This window comes from Tamandua tetradactyla, chromosome 6, assembly GCF_023851605.1.
Source record: "Tamandua tetradactyla isolate mTamTet1 chromosome 6, mTamTet1.pri, whole genome shotgun sequence".
Classification (NCBI taxonomy): Eukaryota; Metazoa; Chordata; class Mammalia; order Pilosa; family Myrmecophagidae; genus Tamandua; species Tamandua tetradactyla.
Window position 1 is genome coordinate 164,098,314 of NC_135332.1, and position 20,690 is coordinate 164,119,003.

Here is a 20,690-nt window from a genome sequence, read left to right on the forward strand (position 1 = left end):
CCCTTCCCCCTTTTGATCTAGATGGTTTTCTCAATCCCTTGACGCTGAATCTAGGATTTCTGTCCCATGTTGCCAGGAAGGTTTACACCCCTGGGAGTCATGTATGTCATAGAGAGGGGGAGGGCAGTGAGTTTGCTTGTCATGTTGGCTGAGAGAGAAAGGCCACATCTGAGCAATAAAAGAGGTTCTCTGGGGGTGACTCTTAGGCCTAATTTTAAGTAACCTTATCTTATCCTTTGCGGGGATAAGCCCCCAGATTGAGGGCTCAGTCTATTGCTTTGGTTGTCCCCACTGCTTGTGAGAATATCAAGAATTCTCCACATGGGGAAGTTGTTTTTTTCCCCTTTTCTCACCATTACCCCAAGGGGACTTTGCAAATACTTTTTTATTCACTGTTTAAATCACTCTGAGATTTAAGCAATAGATAGTTCAACAATAATGCTAGGACTTCAGTACACTACTTTCTTCTATAGATAGAACAACCAGGCAGAAGGTCAAGGCAATAGAGAAGTTAAACAATTTGATAAATGAATTAGACCTAACAGGCATATATAGGTCATTGCACCCCAAAACACAAGGATATATATTCTTCTATAGTGCTCATGGAACATTCTCCAGGATAGATTATATGCTGGGGCACAAAATAGATCTTTACAAATTTAAAAACATTGAAATTAATCAAAGTATTTTCTCTGATCACAATGGAATGAAGCTGGATCTCAATAACCACCAAAGAATGAGAACATTCACAAATATATGGAGATTAAATAACATACTCTTTTTTTAATTAATGTATTTTTTATTTATGATACATAACCACATACAAACACAAACATTCTTATCATATGATCATTCCATTCTTGTTATATAATCAATAACTCACATTATCATCACATAGTTGTATATTCATCATCATGATCATTTCTTAGAGCATCTGCATCAGTTCAGAAAAAGCAATGAAAAGAAAACAGAAAAAAATTCACACATACCATACCCCTTACCCCTCCCCTTCACTGATCACCAGCATTTCAATCTACTAAATTTTAAATAACATACTCTTAAACAACCAGTGGGTCAAAGAAGAAATTACCAGAGAAAGAGTAGCTATCTGGAGATGAATGAAAATGAGAATACAACTTATCAGAACTTATGGGATGTGGCAAAGGCTATGCTGAGAGGAAAATTTATTGCCTAAAATGCCAATATATTAAAAAAACAAGAAAGAGCAAAAATCAAGGACTTAACAGCACACCTGGAGTAACTTGAGAAAGAACAGCGAACTAACCCCAAAGCAAACAGAAGAAGAGAAATAAAGATTAAAGCAGAGATAAATGAATGGGAGAACAAAAGAATAGAAAGAATCAATAAAACAAAAAGTTTGTTCTTTGAGAAATCAATAAAGTTGATGGGTCACTAGCAAGACTGACAAAGAAAAAGAGAGGATGCAAATAATCAAAATCAGAAATGAGAAGGCATATGTAACCACAGACCCTGAAGAAATAAAAGAAATCATAAGAGGATACTATGAACAAGTATACGCAAACAAACTAGATAACTTAGATGAAATGGACAAATTCCTGGAGACATACAAACAAGCTACACTGACTCAGGAAAAAATAGATCTCAATAAACCAATCACAAATTAAGAGATTCAATCAGTCATCAAAAATCTTCTTACAAAGAAAAGCCCAGGGCCAGATAGCCTCATAGAGGAATTTTATTAAATATTCCAAAAATAACTGACACTAATCCTGCTCAAACTTTTCCAAAAAATTGAGGAAAAAGGAACACTACATAACTTGTTTTATGAAGCTAATATCATTTTAATACCCAAACTGGGTAAAAGTCTATAAGAAAGGAAAGCTACAGGCCAATCTTCCTAATGAACATAGATGCAAAAATTCTACAAAATATTAGCAAATCATAACAGTGAGTAAAAAAACTATTTGCAAAGTCCCCTTGGGGGAATGGTGAGAAAGGGGGAAAAACCAACTCCCCCAAGTGGAGAATTCTTGATATTCTCCCAAGCAGTGGGGACAACCAAAGCAATAGGCTGAGTCCCCAATCTTGTGGTTTGTTATATGAAACTTAGCCCCACAAAGGATAGGTCAAGCCTACCTAAAATTAGGCCTAAGTGTCACCCCCAATAGAACCTCTTTTGTGGCTCAGATGTGGCCTCTCTCTCCAGCCAACACAACAAGCAAACCCAATGCCCTCCCCCTGTCTACATGGGACATGACTCTCAGGGGTGTGGACCTTTCTGGCAAAGCGGGACAGAAATCCCAGAAAGAGCTGGTACTCAGCATCAAGGGATTGAAAAAACCTTCTCAACCAAAAGGGGGAAGAGCGAAATGAGACAAAATAAAGTGTCAGTGCCGAGAGACTCCAAACAGAGTCAAGAGGTTATTCTGGAGGTTATTCTTATGCATTAAATAGATATCACCTTGTTAGTCAAGATATAATGGAGAGGCTGAAGGGAATTGCCTGAAAACGTAGAGCTGTGTGCCAGTAGCCATGTTTCTTGAAGATGGTTGTATAATGATATAGCTTTCACAATGTGACTGTGTAATTGTGAAAACGTTGTGTCTGATCCTCCTTTTATCTGCCTTATCAACAGATGAGTAAAACATATGACATAAAAAGAATAATAGTGGGAACAAATGTTAAAATAAATTTAGTAGATTGAAATGCTAGTGATCAATGAAAGGGAAGGGTAAGGGATATATGTATGAAGTTTTTTCAGTTGTCTTTTTATTTCTTTTTCTGAATTGATGCAAATGTTCTAAGAAATATCATGATGAATATGCAACTATGTGATGATATTGTGAATTACTGATTTTATATGTAGAATGGAATGATCATATGTTAAGAATGTTTGCGTCTGTTTGCTGTTATAGTTTTAAAAAAATTAAAAATTAATTAAAAAAAAAGGCAAATTGAACCCAATACCACATTAAAAGAATTATACACAATGACCAAGTGGGGTTTATACCAGGAATGCATGGATGGTCCAACACAAGAAAATCAATTAATGTAATACAGTATATTAATAAATCGAAAGGGAAAAATCCATGATCATCTCTATTGATGTGGAGAAAGCATTCGACAAAATTTAACATCCTTTTCTGATAAAAACACTCCAAAAGATAGGAATCAAAGGTAACTACCTCAATATGATAAAGGGAATATATGAAAAACCAATAGCCAGCATTGTACGCAATGGAGAGAGATTGAAAGCTTTCCCTCTAAGGTAAGGAATGGAAAAGAAAGAAAGAAAGAAAGAAAGAGAGAGAGAGAGAGAGAGAAAGAAAGAGAGAAAGAAAGGAAGAATGAAAGAAAGAGAGAAAGAGGGAGAGAAAGAAAGGAAGAATGAAAGAAAGAGAGAGAGAGAGAGAGAAAGAGAGAGAAAGAGAGAAAGAGAGGGAGAGAGAGAAAGAGAGAATGAAAGAGAGAAAGAAAGAGAAAGAGAGAAAGAAAGAATGAGAGAAAGAAAGAAAGAAAGAAAGAAAGAAAGAAAGAAAGAAAGAAAGAAAGAAAGAAAGAAAGAAAGAAAGAAAGAAAGAAAAAGAAAGACTAAAGGGAATTCTGTCAGTTGAAAAAAAAAGGAGAGGGAGATCTGCAGGAGGGCACAGAATTGAAGAGTACCAGTAAGGGTAACTTGAAGGATAAAAAGAGACAGAGGGAAAATTTATATAGATATGACAAATATCCAAAGGATAAGATGGTGGATTCAAGAAACGGCTTTTCATTAATAACGTCAAATGTTAATGGAATAAACTTAACAATTAAAAGATACAGATTGGCAGAATGGATTAAGAAAGATAATCCAGCTATATGCTGCTTACAGTAGACTCATTTTAGACACAAGGATTCAAATAGATTGAAAGTGAAAGAATGGAAAAAGATTTTCCACTCAAGTTGTAACCAAAAGAAAGTAGGAGTGGCTATACTAATATTGGACAAATAGACTTTAAATATAAAGACGTCATACAAGACAAAGAAGGACACTATATTTAAATAAAACGGGCAAGTAACCAAGAATAACAATCATAAATGCTTATGCTCCCAATCAAGGAGCCCCAAAGGACGAGACAGACATTGGCAAGACTGAAGGGAGCAATAGATGTTTCAACAACAATAGTAGGAGACTTCAATACACCACTCTCCTCTATAGACAGAACAACTAGACAGAGGATCAACAAGGAAATAGAGAACTTAAAACAACCTGATATATAGGTCATTACACCCCAAAACACCAGAATATACATTCTTTTCTAGTGCTCATGGAACATTCTCCAGGATAGATCAAATGCTGGGGCACAAAACAGGTCTTTTTAAATTAAAAAAACCGTGAAATTCTACATTGTAGAACTTCATTTACTCTTTGAGACCAAAGGAGGAAAGCTTTATTTTGTCCAGAAACTCAATTTTCTGTAACACATAATCTAACTCAACTGTCTGAATAGATTATTTAAACAACCCAAACACAGGGTTCCCAGAATAAGAATGAGGGCCTTTAATCCTATGTAATTTAATGTAATGCCTGGATACATCCTAGAATATATTAAGCAGATAATCAAAAAGTATTGGCAATCTCTCTCCAGCCAGCACACAACACAACAAGCAGACTCACCACCCTCCCCTTGCCTATGCGGGACATGACTCCCAGGGGTGTGGACCTTCCTGGCAACATGAGACAGAAATCTGAGAATGAGCTGGGACTCAGCATCAAGGGATTGAGATAAACCCTGGAATGAGCTGAGACTCAGCATCAAGGGATTGAGAAAATCCTCTCGACCAAAAGGGGTAAGAGTGAAATGAGACAAAGTGTCAATGGCTGAGAGATTCCAAACAGAGTCGAGAGGTTATCCTGGAGGTTATTCTTACGCATTAAGTAGATATCACCTTGTTATCCAAGAGGAAATGGAGAGGCTGGAGGGAACTGCCTGAAAATGTAGAGCTGTGTTCCAGTAGCCATGTTTCTTGATGATTATTGTATAATGGTGTAGCTTTCGCAGTGTGACTGTGTGACTGTGAAAACCTTGTGTCTTACGCTCCTTTTATCTATCTTGTCAACAGATGAGTAGAACATATGGAATAAAAATAAATAATAGGGTAACAAATGTTAAATTTAGTTTGAAATGCTAGTGATCAGTGAAAGGGAGGAGTTAGGGGTATGGTGTGTATGGTTTTTTTTCTGTTTGTTATATTTTTCTGTTGTCTTTTTATTTCTTTTTCTGAATTGATGCAAATGTTCTAAGAAATGATCATGATGATGAATATGCAACTATGTGATATTGTGAATTACTGATTATATACGTAGAATGGAATGATCACATATTAAGAATGTTTGTGTTTCTTTCCTGTAATTTTTTTTAAAAATTAATTAAAAATTTTTAAAAAATTATGTTCCAAGTTTTCAAAAAATAGTTCTCAAAAAAAAAAAAAAAGGATTGGCAAAGTCCCTTAGGGAAGAATTAATAATTGGAACTATTAAACTTTACCACTGGGGAAACCACTGATATTGTGTCAAACATTAGGGACATCCAAATAAATAGGCCAAGTCCTTGATCTTGAGGCTTACTCTTGTGAACCTTATGTATGTAGTGGGGAAGCTTACCCTACCTATAGATATGCTTTAGAGTTCCTCTGGAGACCTCTTTTCCTGCTCAGATGTGGCCTCTTTCCAAGCCCAACTCTGCAAATGAAATCACTGTCCTCCCCACTATGTGGGACATGATATCTAGGGATGAAAATCTCCCTGGTGGCATGGGAGAGGAGTCCCAGGTATGTGTATGGCCCTGGCACCATGGGATCAACAATGCCATTCTGACCAAAAGGGGATAAAGAAGTGTAACAAGTAAGATATCAGTGGCTCAGAGAGTTCAAATAGAGACTACTCGGGAGGTTGTTCTTGAGCAAACTTCAGTTAGACATTGCTACCTATTATAACTTACCAAACCCCAACCAAAACCATCCAGCCAATCCTAAAGAACACCTAGGGCGATATATAAGATTCTACATAGGTTTCATGCACTAGGGTAACTTTCCAGAAACCTAAAACCTCCAAATAGGTTCCTGGACCAGATAAGTCTGAAACCTAAGGGGCCAGCCCTTCCAAAACATCAGCTAATTCCATCTTTTTTTTTTTTTTTTTTTTTAGTATATCACTCAAATTTGAAAAAGGCCTTAAACACTAGCTTCAAACAGCATTAGGTGAGTGTTTAAGTAAGATAGGGATTTTCATTCATGGTACTGCATTGAAGCAAGTGGACACAGTATGTCACTCCAATTTGAAAAGGCCTTATACACTAGGTTCAAATACCATTAGGTAAGTGTTTTCCTAAAATGAGTTCACTCATAGTAGTAAGTGGAAGCAAATGGACCAAGTATATCACTCCATCTGAAAAAGGCCTTATACACTAACTTCAAACAGCATTAGGTGAGTGTTTTCCTAATATGAGGTTTTTCACTCATAGCAGTGCCTGGAAGCAAGAGTACACAGTGTATCACTCCATTTTGAAAAAGACCTACTTCTTATTGACAGCCCTTTCAGCATGAAAAAGTTAATGGGCATAGCCCAAATACCCCTAAAGAGTGGGAGAAAGATCAAAAGTGATGGTGGAGTTATAGAGAGAAGATAAGGCTTATTAAACAAGTATGAATGCTGAATCATTATATTGATGTTTCTTTTAGTTTCCAGTGTCTTAGAATAGTTAGGAGTGAAAACCTAATATTGTGGAATTGTAACCCATACCAAACTCTGAAATCTGTTCTACAACTACTTATTGTGCTGTGCTTTGAAATTTACTGCTTTTTCTGTGTGTATGTTATTTTTCACAAAAAAGGAAAAAAAAGTGATTAAGAAACATGTATATGCCTGGGCCACGGTGGCTCAGCAGGCAGAGTTCTTACCTGCCATGCTGGAGACCCAGGTTTGTTTCCTGGTGCCTGCCCATGCAAAAACAAAAACAAAAACAAGAAACATATATTCCTTCTAGCCCCCAATGTTCTCCATCAACTAGAAGGAAAATATGAGATGATGGTAGTGTAGCCCAGGACAACCTCTAGGATCTGTAATGTAACTCCTTGTTGAAGAGTGCTTTGAAAACTACTGCTTTTTTCTTTCTTTGCTTTGTGTGTGTGTGTATATATATATATATATATATATATATAAAATACAATAAAAATAAAAAATGTGTAAGAGCTATATGACAAAACTTTAAAATGTTTAAACAATGGATATAACAGAAGACCTGAATAAATTAAAAAATAACCCTACTGCATTCATAGTAATATCAACATCCCTAATAGGACTAATCAACATCACAATATCACTTCTAAGTTAATTATTGGATTAAGTTAATTGTTGATTTAACACAAAACTAATTCAAAACACAAAAAGAATTTTGGAGGGAGCAAGGCTTGGGAAATATTCTGATATATAAATAGAACAATAAACCCACAAAAAGGCAAAACTATAGGGGCAGAAAACCTATCAGTGAATGCCATGGTTTGGGAGAAGAGTGGAACTGACTACAAAGGGGCAGCATAAGGAAATTATGGGGGTGATGAACTGTTGTGGAAAAATAGCTCTACATATTTGTCAAAACCTATAAAACAGCACAAGGAGTGAATTTTACTATATATACATTAAAAAAAAATTAACCAGAAAAAGAAAATAAATTCATAAAGAACCAAAAAATTCCAAAAAAGGAATGTAAGAAGAATACAGCTGTACAACATCAAAATAAATCATAGCACTATAAGAATCAAAACAATGTTGTACTAAAAGATGAGTAGAGAGCTCAAAGTAACCAACTCCAAAGTCCATAAATGAACTCAAATAAATAAGGGAGTTTAGTACACAACACTTGTAATTTAGAGAGAAAAGTTGGAGTTTTAAATATATATTGTGTTTGACAAATGGGGTGCATTCTGGAAAGGAAAAAATAAGTTGGCTCCTTACCTCCTATCTCCTATCACAATAAATTTTAGATGGATTCTAGTTGGATAAACATTATAAATCTTAAAATAAAACATTACAACCCTACAGAAAAAATTGAGACAATTCTTTTATAATCATGGAATAAGGAAGATCTTTTTAACAATGACACAAAACATAGGAACCACAGAAAAATATATAAGCATAAAACACAGTTCCTGTAAGTATACGTCATATGCTACCATTGTGTAAAACAATATGTATATACTGTATAAATATATGTATAGACAGACTACTCTGGAAAGATAAAATTACTGGCAACAATGAGGGGACTGAGGAGACTTAGACTTTGTTACACACAAACAACTCTGTATTGTCTGCATGTAATTGCCTATTTCAAGATATGAATAAAATTATTTTTTGAAAGTACTAAAATTTATTTTGCACTGTCTGCTAATCATCTGCTTTAATAACTGAGACTGTAACATAAAAATTTCTCATGGGAAACACTCAGTATAAATGTTCAATTTAGAAAGAACATACACACTGTTTCTTGTAGAACGCCTGATAAAAAAGAAAGGCTTAAACTATAGAAGGTAGCCATCGTTTGCAATTTTCTTCCAGCAACACAAATAATTATTTTGAAATGTGCCCTTTGTATTTTCAAAGCTGGGAATTTCATATTTGGCATTATTGCACATTCTAATAAAATATTATTCCATTTTCCATAAATGATTTTAGTTGGCCAACATTCAGTTAATTGGAATCTCTAAACAACTGCCGTTTAGGCCTTTCAACATCTGATCACATTCGCTTTACACCTTACACTCCAGGCCAAGGACACTGCTTTCCAATTCCTGAACACTTCTGCTTTCCTCCCTACCTTTGTAGATAGGTAAAGTTCTCTTCTACTGAGAGAATTTTAGAGAATATTACCCTATTTCTGTCTACTGAAATCATTCTTTCTAAGTGGGCCAGCTCAAAGATCACCTACTCACAAAGCTCTCCTCAAATTTTGTGGATGTAATATTATATCCCCTCACCCTCACCCCCCACAAAACAGGTACTAAAAGATATAAAAAGATACAAAGGCAGAATAATCAATTTTAAAAGTTATTTATTAAACAAGTTAAACACAACTGAAAGTATATTTAAAAGTCCAACATTATTGGATTCTTTTTGAAATACCTATTCTGGAAAGAAATATTTGTCAAACTTTCTAATGATAAGGGAAATGATAAAAATAAAACAGGTAAGAAAAATGTTTATAAACAAACAATATAGCACACAGTAAGTTAAGAAATAAACATTAAAACACACAACCATACAAACTGTTAAAATATGAAACCATAATGTTTTAAATGTGTTTTAAATGCTTGTGGCATATGTTCACGAGGGCCAAATTTCCAGGTCCAAGTTAATAAACAGTATATAAACACACCTTTTTAAGATACCATACTTTGTGTTTTGTAGAAATGATTTTACAAAGAATATGTATACAGTACGTAAATATTTTTAAATTGTCCACATTTAGCAAAACATATTTTACATATGAACATATTCACTTACACTTAATGGGAAAAAAATACTGCCTCAACAAAATAACAAAAACCAAATCTTCTGATTTAAACATCTTGATTTGTAAACAATTGTGGATTTGATAGTTCTGATAAAATTCCAACATCATAATCGCTGAATGGTGCTATCAAAATGTAGCTCTTCCAGTTGGGAAAAAAAAAAGCTGCTTCTGAAAATTTCAGCATTTTAGTGCAAGAGAAAATATAATGTATTGTTGTTCATAAATTGTGATTCTTAGTTTCTATGGTTAACCTATAAAACAGTCAACAAGGAAGATTACTATAGAAAAGACTGTCTTTTCAGTAGGTTCAAATGATGTTATACAATATCTTACTGGAAATAAGTGGTTTCACCACAGATTTGGCAGTTACTTCTATTTAAAACATAAATTTGACTCATAACATCCATCAAAGGCTTTAAAACAGAATTGACTTTGGCAGTAGACATGAAGAGTGTGATGTGAGTGGAGGCTGCCAATGGATATCGAGGGCGTTTATGAAAGAAGTATGCTCTGTGTGTGTGTGTGTATGTGTGCATGTATTTTAAAGAGGAAATGGGATGAAATGATTTATCCAGAATTATAAAACAGATTTTCCTAATTAGACCTCATATAAATAATGTAAATCAAATGTTCGGAATTTAAATGGATTCTGAATTTCTATGAGGCAACTTGTTTTCCCTTTCCTTTTTTCATTCTTCACAGAGGACAAAGCTTTCTTCTTTACATTCTTCTGGATACTAAGGGAAAGGTCTCTTGGTTTCTTTGTCAGTCTGAAAGAGAGGGAGAACGAACAGACCTGCCACTGGCAGGGCTGGAGAAAGTGAAAGTCTCCTTGTCCTTTTCTTTACTGTCATGCTTATGCTTGTGTTTATGTTTATGCTTGTGCTTCTTCTTTTTCTTCTTGTGCTCGTGGTGGTGATGGTGATGGTGGTCACTGTGTTTGGAGGAAGTGGATTCCTTAGTAAACACTGAGAGTGGAGATGCTGCCGCAGGATGCATACTCAGCTCCAAAGGTGACTGTTCTTTACCTTCAAGATTAAAAATACAAAAATGAATTCATTCTTTTTTGTTTTGGTACAGGGGCGGGGAATCAAACATAAAATAATTCTTGTTGTAACAAGGAAAGTGAAACTAAAGTAAGAGGGAAGTGATAGCGGCAGGGAAAAAAGGGATCCTAAATGTTTATTATTTCCATAGGAATAATTAAGAATGGGAGAAGTATATAAATAAGATATCCAATAGTTACACACAGACAGTTTTCAGCAATTGTGGCCAGGATGCTGAATATTTTAGCTCTTTATAATCTATAAAGCATCTTCTAAAAGTTAATATTTAAGTAAAATATTTTGTACTATAAAGAGACAATGATTTTATAGGTACGATAGGTCAAGACCCAAGGTAGTCAATGAAAACTTAGCTTATTCAACTACAGTTCTGCCCCAAGGTGTGAGGAGAAAAGATGGCAGTATTTTATTTGTGCCATATGGAGAACCACTTATAAAACAAAAACATGTTACCCTAGTTACTTAATATCTCAGCAAAAAAATAACATTCCTATAGTTCCTTAAGACAACTTCTAAGAACAGATGGGCAAAAGTGAATCCTTTAAGAGGTTAAATATACAAAGCTTAAGAAACCGAGAAAACGTGGAGCCTCTGAAAGGAAAATATCTCTCTACAAAGACAAGAGCATTTTGACGGTGCTCTAAGTCTTGCTGTTAACCTTCAGCATATACTTATCTGTCTGGGCCTAGTCCTTCATCTAAAAAACTGGACCAAACATCCTGGAAGCTTTTTTCCAGTTCTAACATCGTATCAGTCTAGGAATCTACAACAGTCATGACTCCAATGTGTAAGTATTTCCTGGTGGTTAAGGAAGCATAGAGATTCCTGCCCGCCTGCCTTCAGACCACAGTCCTATGATCTTCAAGGCATACTCTGAGAAACAACTCCCCCTCCACTAGTGTGAGTTAAAGGTACTGCCACATAAGCAGCTGATAAATGAAAAGCGTAAGATTCATCTCACCTTTTACCTTCCAAATCTAATTGGCCATCAAACTCTGCTGATTCTTACTTATAAGTAACTCTTAAATCTACCCCCTCCTCTTCTCTATCCCACCTGAAACTGTACTGATTCAGACCTGCTCACCTTATTTGGATTACAGCCTCTTAGTAACTGGTGCTGTTCCTGAAGTGTCTCGCACTCAAATCCAGACCATACATAGCTGCACAGCAGTGGTTCTCAACCAGGGGCACTTTTTGCCCCCTAGGAGATATTCAGCAATGTCTGGGGACATTTTATTTGTCGCAATTGGGAGGGCAGGGGAATGTTTCTGGCATCTCATGGATAGAGGGGAGGGATGATGTTAAATACTTTCTGTGTCAGGCACTGTTCCAACATTGTAGAAAAAGTGAATAATCAGAGAATGTTCCTGTTCTCATAGATAATTTACATTTTACAGCCACGAAGTTTTATTTTTATTCATTCACGACTTTTCTGTATAATAATAAAGCAAAAGCTAAATGACACACATATAAAATAAGTTTAGGGATCTATATTTTCTATAATAACTGGTACAAGATACTCTTCTTCAGAAGAAACATTTTGTTAGATTATCTGATTTAGTTTCAGTTAAATGTACCACTATATAATTTTGACTTAGATTTTTAAATGAACTAATATGAATATGTTCTCAGTTTTATAAATATGAGAAAACAGGCCCAAACCTAACAGAATACATAGCCAGATGATGAAGAGAGGAAATAAGAGACATTAAAGCCTCATGAACAAATTCTTTGAGTTCCTTATTATTTGGACATTCTAGCAGCTTTCTAGTTAGTGATCTGCAACTCCTGGGAGTATGAGATACTCTTCGGTTCTGAGAGAAGACTCATTATCTAATCCCAAACACCTGCCAAGCTACTTGGCTTGCAGAAAAGCCAATAATTATATTGGAACTTGCACTTCCCAAGCAGAGGCTACTGCCAAATGGACAACTGACTGTACTTGGGTGTACTCTTTTCCCAGGAATACATACAACACCACTTGAAAAGTGCATTCAATTTCTTGCCTAGTGGCCTTATACTTTGCATGAAAGACATAATGACTACAAATCTTACATTTTTTTCTTTTAGTTTGCACAGAGTCTATTAAGATGATAACTAATCAGCTAGCTCCAAGGATTAAACACACAGCTCTAGGACAAACAGCTTAATCCAGGACTAGGGCAGAATACTTATAAGATGAATCTGAAACATCGAATATAATAGCAAAAGAACTTAGTCATGTCAAACAGACTCAACAGTCAAGTTAGGAGGCTCACATGAAGATGAGACAATGTGAATATTGGTAAGGATAATAATTGTAATGGACTGGAACAAATGATATTTGTCTAAATCCATGACCTCATATTAAATCTTAAAAAAAAAAAAGAGAGAATCAGTTGATCACCATTGGGAGATGCTAGTCAACCAACTCATTATTTTGAAAATCATTAAATAAATTCAATTTATCTTCCTTTTCCTGTATGATATATACCACTGGATAACAGCAGATGAGGGAAATTTACCTTTTTAGAAATATCTAGCTTATAAATAAGAATGGAAAGATGAATTAAAATATCATTTTCCGACCTCTAATGAAAAATGGATCTAGGCCCTGAGCATCTATAGCGGTTAACATCACAAAAAAGAGATCAACCTGACACCGTGTGCCTCCAGGTGGAAGAACACACCATCATCTACAAAACTGAATCCAATTAAGCTGCTGGATACAACCATAAATTCAGAGGAAATACAGAAGATAAACTACATCATGGGTATACAATTAGTAAAATAGAGACTTGACAACTCTACAGACCAAAAAACCTCATTTCTTCAACAAATTAACTATAAGAGAGATGAACAAGAAACTTCAGATTAAAAGAGATGCACATATTTATAATTTTATGGCTTGTACAATAATTTTAGGTCACTTTATGTTTTTTCTATTTGAGATACATTTCACATATGAGGGTTAGGTGAATAAGAAGCTTGTCAAATATATATATATTATATATATATAATATATAAATATATATATATAATATATATATTATATATATATAATATATACACATACATATTTTATATATATATATAAACTACATTTTTATCTAATGATTTTCACTGACTAGAATTTATATCCTTTGATACTGCAACTAAAGAAATGTCCCCTTTGTAACCGATATGTCTGGTTAAGTGGTCCCTGAAAGCCAAGAGAACTATCTGTTCAGAAGACCTGGACTTGCATCCTAGCTCTGGTGACCTTTGCAAGGTACTTCATTTCTCTGAGCTTTTATTTTCTTCAACTATAAAATGAATGATGTGAATTTTTAAAAAAACTTTACATTTAAATATTAAAGTACAGTCTTAGATTTACAACTAAATGAAATATCACAAAATGAAACCACCCATATAACCACCACCAAGGTCAAGGAAAGAAACATTACCAATTCCCCAGAAGGTTCCCTGTGCTCCCTTCCAAACTCTACTCCTTTCTTCCGCCCTGGTATGCCTTGTAACACTAGAAATTTGCCTGTTTTGAATTTTATGTAAATTGAAGCATGAAGTATGTAGTTTTTGGTATGTCTGGCTTCTTTCACTCACTATTGTTTGTGAAATTTATCATTGTGGCAGGTAGCTGTAGATCGTTTATTTTTGTTGCTGCATAGTATTTCACTGTATGAAGAAACCTCAGTTTTTATATCCTTTCTACTGTTAATGGATGTCGGGCTTGTTTCCAGTTTAAAACTATCACCAAGAATGCTTCTAAGACATATCTTTACCTGCTTAATATATACCTTTTCTGGTGGTTATGTAATAATGTTTAAATTTAGCAGATATGCCAAAGAGTTTTCCACTCGCATCAACGGTGTGTCAGTGTAAGAGAATTCCCAGTCCTCCTTGCCAACATTTGGCACTGTGAATCCATTTTTAGAAGGGATTGTAGCATTGGGTTTGTGGTTCCTGAAGAAATACCTAAAGACCTATCATACCAGCAAAATTCAAAAGCTCTGAAACATACTGTTATTGAGGCTGTGGGAAAACAAGCATTCTCACACATTGCTATTGAGAGTACAAAATGATGTGACCTCTACAAAGATATTCCCTCTGTTCATTGAAGCACAATTTGTTCAATTAAAAGATTGGGAATAACCCAAATGCCCATCTCTAAGACACTGGTTTAATAAACCATGGTACATCCACACAATGGAGTACTAAGCAACTACAAAAATTATATATAAGGTTTCCAATGAACGTATTTAGAATGATTTTCAGGCTGTTTTATTAAGTGATAAAGCAAGGTACAGAGAGTATATATAATATGATAACTTGTAAGGAGTAAAGAGGTAAATGCTTATTTTTACAAAAAAACCCCCACAAAAAACAAATGCACGAATATATATAAGGTAAAGGGGTTGGGGTAGAAGCAAATCTCCTTTGAATATACCTGCTTAATATGATCTTGATTTTTACTAAGGAAACATTTTGCATGTTTAAAAAGGAAATAAAAAATAACAAAAGGAGAACAAACCCTGAAACTGAATACAAACAAAAACAAATGATCCTAAACTTAAAACAGTGATTAGATATCTAATGATATAAAAGAATTGCTCATTTTTTTAGTTGTGATAACTGCACTATGGCTGTAGTTTTTTAAAGCACTTATCCTTTAGAGATACCTACTAAAATATTATGACTAAAATGATATGATGTGTGGGATCTGCTTCAAAATATTCAGGATGGTGGAAACATGTTTAAGCCTGATCATACAGCAAAACATACAAAAACAAAAAACAAAGAAAGAACAAGAGTTGTGAAGCAAACAAAGATTATTGGGGAATTTAAAAACTATTAAAAAGAACAAATTATGTAAGACTACAAATTTTCCCAGAAATAATGAGCAATTAAATAACAATAAGGCTAAGCTATTTACTAAAGTGCAACTTTACTTGACAGACATTCATAATACACTGCTGCTAGCTGACCCCAATAAAATTGTATTTGTGGTAGTTTGGAAGCTGTTATGTACCCCAGAAAGAACCATGTTTTTAAATCCATTCCTGTGGGTACAGATCTATTGTAGATAGGCTCTTCTGATTAGATTATTTTTATTGAGATGTGGCCCATCTCATTGAAGGTGAGTCGTAATCCTCTTACTGGAGTCGTTTATGAGAGTATAAAACACATGCAGAAGCTAAGAGATGAAATTTGGAGAAACTCACAGAGAAAGCCCCAGGGAAGCTGAGAGGAAGCCAATGAAGCCAGAAGCTGAAGGACAGGACAAGCAGATGTCACCATGTGCCTTGCTATCTGACAGAGGAGCCCAAGCTTGCGTGTGACTGGTCTTCTGAGAAGATATCATCCTGTTGATGACTTAATTGTAATAAATCATAGAACTATAAATTTGTAAGCTAATAAATCCGCATTGTTAAAAGCCAGTCCATTTCTGGTATACTGCATTTTGTCAGCTTTAGCAAACTAAAACAATATTTTTTTCATTAATTCAAAGTGACTTCATCATTGCTTGGCAATGAAAGATAAATTTGGAATATAATGTATGATAAAAGCAGCAAAATTAATTTGATTATCTTAAAATTCACTAAAAATACATATTACCAGAGCAAATGTCACAAAAAAGATGGGTTTGCTAAAAGAGAGATAAACTTGGGTGAAAATATAAAACAGAAGGAAACACAATAAAGTGCTATGAGTATATATTCTGCAGGCAGTCAGACGTGGGTTTGAATCTCATTTCTATTATTTATTAGCAGTAAGACTTGGGGCTTGAGCAAGTTACCTGAAGCTTTTGGGCTTCACTTTCCTCAAATGTAAAATGGGGAAAACAATAGTTTTCACTCAGTAATTGTGAGGATGAAATTTACTACTTCGTGAAAATGCTTAGTAATGTGCCTACCAGTGTTATCCCTCAAGAAATATTCATCACCACCATCATTTAATTAAAAGCACACACCAGGAAGCCTGGGACCTGAGACATCTTTCTGCCCACTGGGTATTGCACACATAGAGAAACAAGGAGATGGGGAGGAAGAAGTAGGGCAGGTAGGCCTAACTCCTTTATTAACATAAGAATAACCATTACATTTTCAAAACAATGGTTATTATTCATTAGTTCAACATTTTTCACTGCCTACCTAATAAAAGAATAGTATGTTAAGCATAGGAAGGGAAAATTTATCAAATTTTTGAGTACCCAGCAGCATACAAACCCAAGAGTTCACATATGATAAATGTCTATTTCTTTCATAAACCAAGTAAATACCGGATTTTCCCCAACTCCCAACCCAACGGTATGTTTTTTTAATCCACTGTTTTCCCATTCTGACACAGCAAACCCACACCCACATATCCCCCCCATCACCACTAAAAACCTCTGGCTCTTAACTTCTAATGCATTACAGACAATACATATTTGTTGTTTGTTTATCTAGTTTTCCTAAATTACTTTTGTGAGATCTGCTCCAAGATGGTAAGAAAGTACAATTTCCTTCCCATATGCAAATTTAACAATCAGATGTGGGAGATACATATGAGTTTACTTCCACAGCAGCCTAAGAAGGTAATCTACAGAATTTCTATAAGAAAACTGCTTATATTTTCATCCCCCTGACACACAAACAATTACACACGATTTCACATATCATTTCAGCAATTTATAAGATCCCCTGAGGCCCACCCAAGTTTAGGTACCACTCATTTTTAAGCCTATTAAAGTCTTTTTAGTGGCTTTATGTGTCTCTATTCTAGAAAGCAGACATATCAGAGAAAGGAGATAACATGTAATTCATCATACTTTAATTTTCTTATTCTATGTTACATGGAAAGAACAAAACAGATGTTCATAATTTTGCTGTCCTATCCAACACAAAATTTTTCCTGGAGCACTATTAAAGTACATCATGGATAAGAGTTAGCTGCAGTCAATTTAACAAATACAAAACAAACAGAAAGAGATACTTAATATAAGCCTAATGTGGAAGCTTCTCAGCCCATCTGATAAAAGTGTTAATAACTGACAGTGAATAATTGGTTAATTCTATTAAATTCATTTGTATTAGATATATGTTACATAAAACCTGACATTTCTATTAAGAAAAATGTGAAGTCTATTCTTTGAATTCTTTAGGTCACCATAAAAAAATAAATTTAAAATCTGTTTTTCATATTTAGAGCTTGAAAGAAAAAACCTCTAGACAGCAATCAAGCTCCACTTCCCCTCTCCCTCCCCATCCCCAGCCCCTTAAAGGATTTTATGCACCAGAACAGTCCTTTTCTGAGTTATGCAAGAACTTATACGTATATAATACAGCAGCCCTAGCTAGGCTGCTGTGGGAACTCTCTTTCTCTTCTTCCCCATAGAAACCGCTAAGGATTTCCCTCTGTTCCTTGTTCTTCGTGCCCTTCATCTCCTCTTTTTCATTGCAAACCCTGCAGTAGCCTGGGAGACAGACAAGCCAATTTAGGCCTTTGCAGTGTAAGACAGATAGGAAGGGAAAAGACATGGGAACCCATACAGCCCTTTTTCAAGATTTTCTTCCCTTACCTCAAGGGAGGGAACTGAAATAGTAAAGTAATGAAGGAAGGAAAATACTCTTGCTACTTCTTTCTTTCCCCAAATGGCTTTATCTACCACCCATATATAATCCCCAACCTAAAACACTCTTTTCACTATCATATGCAAGGAAAGAGAAAACAGATTTTAAAGTAAACCATGAGCTGTTCTTCTTTACTCTACAGTTTCCATCCCTTTTCTTATCTTATCTAACCCCCCAATCCATTTTTATCCCTTCCCAGATAAGGTCTGCAACATACTGCAAGTCACCCCAATTCCCAATTGTCATCTGGTTTCCTGGCTCTAAAACTCCATTTCCATCATGATTAAAGGCAGCAGGGGCCCCAAACCAAAAAGCCCCGGATCTAAGCAAACAGCATAAATGAGTAAGCAGACTGCTGTATACAATATAACAGGATCAATGAATTGCAAAGCACATACCCTGTGAAGAGGACGCCTCTGTATGTAAAGAAAAATAGCCCTAATATTGCTAAATCTTTTTTGAGAAAAGCCAGAAATCCAGATCTTTATGTGTAATCTCTTGATTTTCAAATATTGTCAACCGGCTCAAAAATTTTATAAGCATACGGACCAAATAAAAAATGTCTTGGCTGGATGAGTTGAATGTGGTCCCAACATCCCATTTGTGAGCTCTAAGCTAGAATCCTTAGAGACTAAACAGAGGTAGTGGTTACAGCTTCCCACCACTGCCCTATGTCTTCGCCCCTAAAACTCCAGTTCCCAAATGTGGCCAAGGTAGGTACGACAGTAGGAGATTCTCAGCTCTTTCTAGGAGAAAGGAAAAGAGGAAATTCCTGTTTTTATTGTTAACTTTACTTGGGTTAGGCTAAAATTGTGCTTCTGACTTCTCAAAAGTTAGAGCTCTGAGTGTATCTTCTCATAGAAACATTGTTACACATGGTGGTTAGGTCTGATACTTCTATTCTTCATGTATGGTATCAGTTAAATGGGCGTTTGCTGGTCTAGTTTAGGAAAGTACCTATCAAACATAACCACCATGGGAAAACTACATTCAGAATTCCAAAATACACATAAACCTTTGGAACACCCATTACAAAATGAAAGTTTTCTAAATTCTAAGGTTACTGCTGACTCAAGACTTGTTCATTGGTCTGAAGGTACTGAATAGCAAAACTACATTTTAAAGAAAATTAAAAAGGCACCCTAAAGAATATATTAAAAATTAAATTTAGAAATCATTCCATTCTACATATGCAATCAGTAATTCTTAACATCATCACATAGATGCATGATCATCTTTTCTTAGTACATTTGCATTGATTTAGGAAAAGAACTAGCAAAACAACAGAAAAAGATATAGAATGTTAATATAGAGAAAAAAATAAAAAAAATAATAATAGTAAAAAAAAAAGACAAACAGACAGACAAAAAAAAAAATTAAATTTAACAGATCTGTCCACATCACTAGCATACATTTTGCCTCATGACATAAAAAGGTCCTATACATAGCAGTCAAAGCTGTAGTTTTGAGGCTTTAATTTCCCACCACTAGAACAGTATCTCCCTCTTCCCAGTCTTCCAGTTATCACCTGGAACTATAAGACAGTAGAGACATTACAAAAAAAGTAAAAATGTATTCTTATGACAACATGGGACAATGATACAAAGGTATATTGATAGGCATAAAAAGGTGTGAAGGTTTGTTTCTAAATAGTTAATGTGCTATCATGACTAAGAAAAACCAGACAAAGGTACTCAGAATTTTTTCAGAATAGGAATTGATTGACTCTTGGAAATTTAGACAGAAGTTGTTTTAAGGTAAGGAAGATGAGCAGAAACTTATTAAGTGGTTTGAAATGCTCTAAACTTTTTTATCTTAAAAAATATATAAGATTCTTCATGTGTAATAAAATATACTGGTAAGGGCAAAGAAATACCAAAATTCACTCATCAAACAGCTAAATTTCCCTGTGGCTGTGGATACAGCATATGCAAAAATAAGCGAACAAACATAGGATCTCAATACTATGATATTTAGAGGTGTTGCTCTTGTATGAAGCCTCATGTTAATCATAATTGATCCCTGAGCTTTTCAAATCAATAAACAGTACTCTTCTGTTTATATCATGTAAAAAACATGGTTTATATAAGCAAAATCCATCAGTTGGAACATAACCAGAAGTTCATAGATTTTTGAAGTCTGACAAATGACTTTTGGAAAAGCTTTTCCTTAATATTGATTTTGCTAATATATCTTGTTTTGTACTCTCTGTTCCTTCGAAATTTGTAGACCAGATCTTTGTTTCACGTCATTCATCAACATAGAATGTTTACTCTTTATTTGGATTATACTCTTCCTTTCGTAAGCACAGAGGAACAGAATTAGCAGAAGGCAATGTAAAATAATGGAATATGTAACAAATACAGCTAAACCAAATTATCTTTCATAAATGTAAAACAATTAGCATAAAATAATTAAGATAAAAGAAGGAACATGTTAGTTTTTTAAATATTCCATCAATTCTTCATAATTGGTTCACCAATAATATAACTTCCAGAGGTGAAAAGTGA

At 34.7% G+C, this 20,690-nt stretch overlaps 1 protein-coding gene across 7 annotated transcripts in view; it reads right to left on the bottom strand.

Moving 5' to 3' along the window:
* Nucleotides 1-20,690, bottom strand: part of TAF2 (TATA-box binding protein associated factor 2) — a 193,698-nt gene that overhangs the window by 38,326 nt on the left and 134,682 nt on the right. For 6 of the 7 annotated variants that reach the window (XM_077167549.1, XM_077167548.1, XM_077167547.1 and 3 more), the window contains one exon: nt 9,046-10,552. The exons of the other annotated variant lie outside the window; for it this stretch is intronic. In XM_077167549.1, coding sequence (XP_077023664.1) covers nt 10,290-10,552 — 263 coding nt within the window. In that variant the 3' untranslated portion in view covers nt 9,046-10,289. Of the gene's footprint in view, nt 1-9,045; nt 10,553-20,690 lie in introns of those variants that run through there. 7 annotated transcript variants of the gene reach the window in all.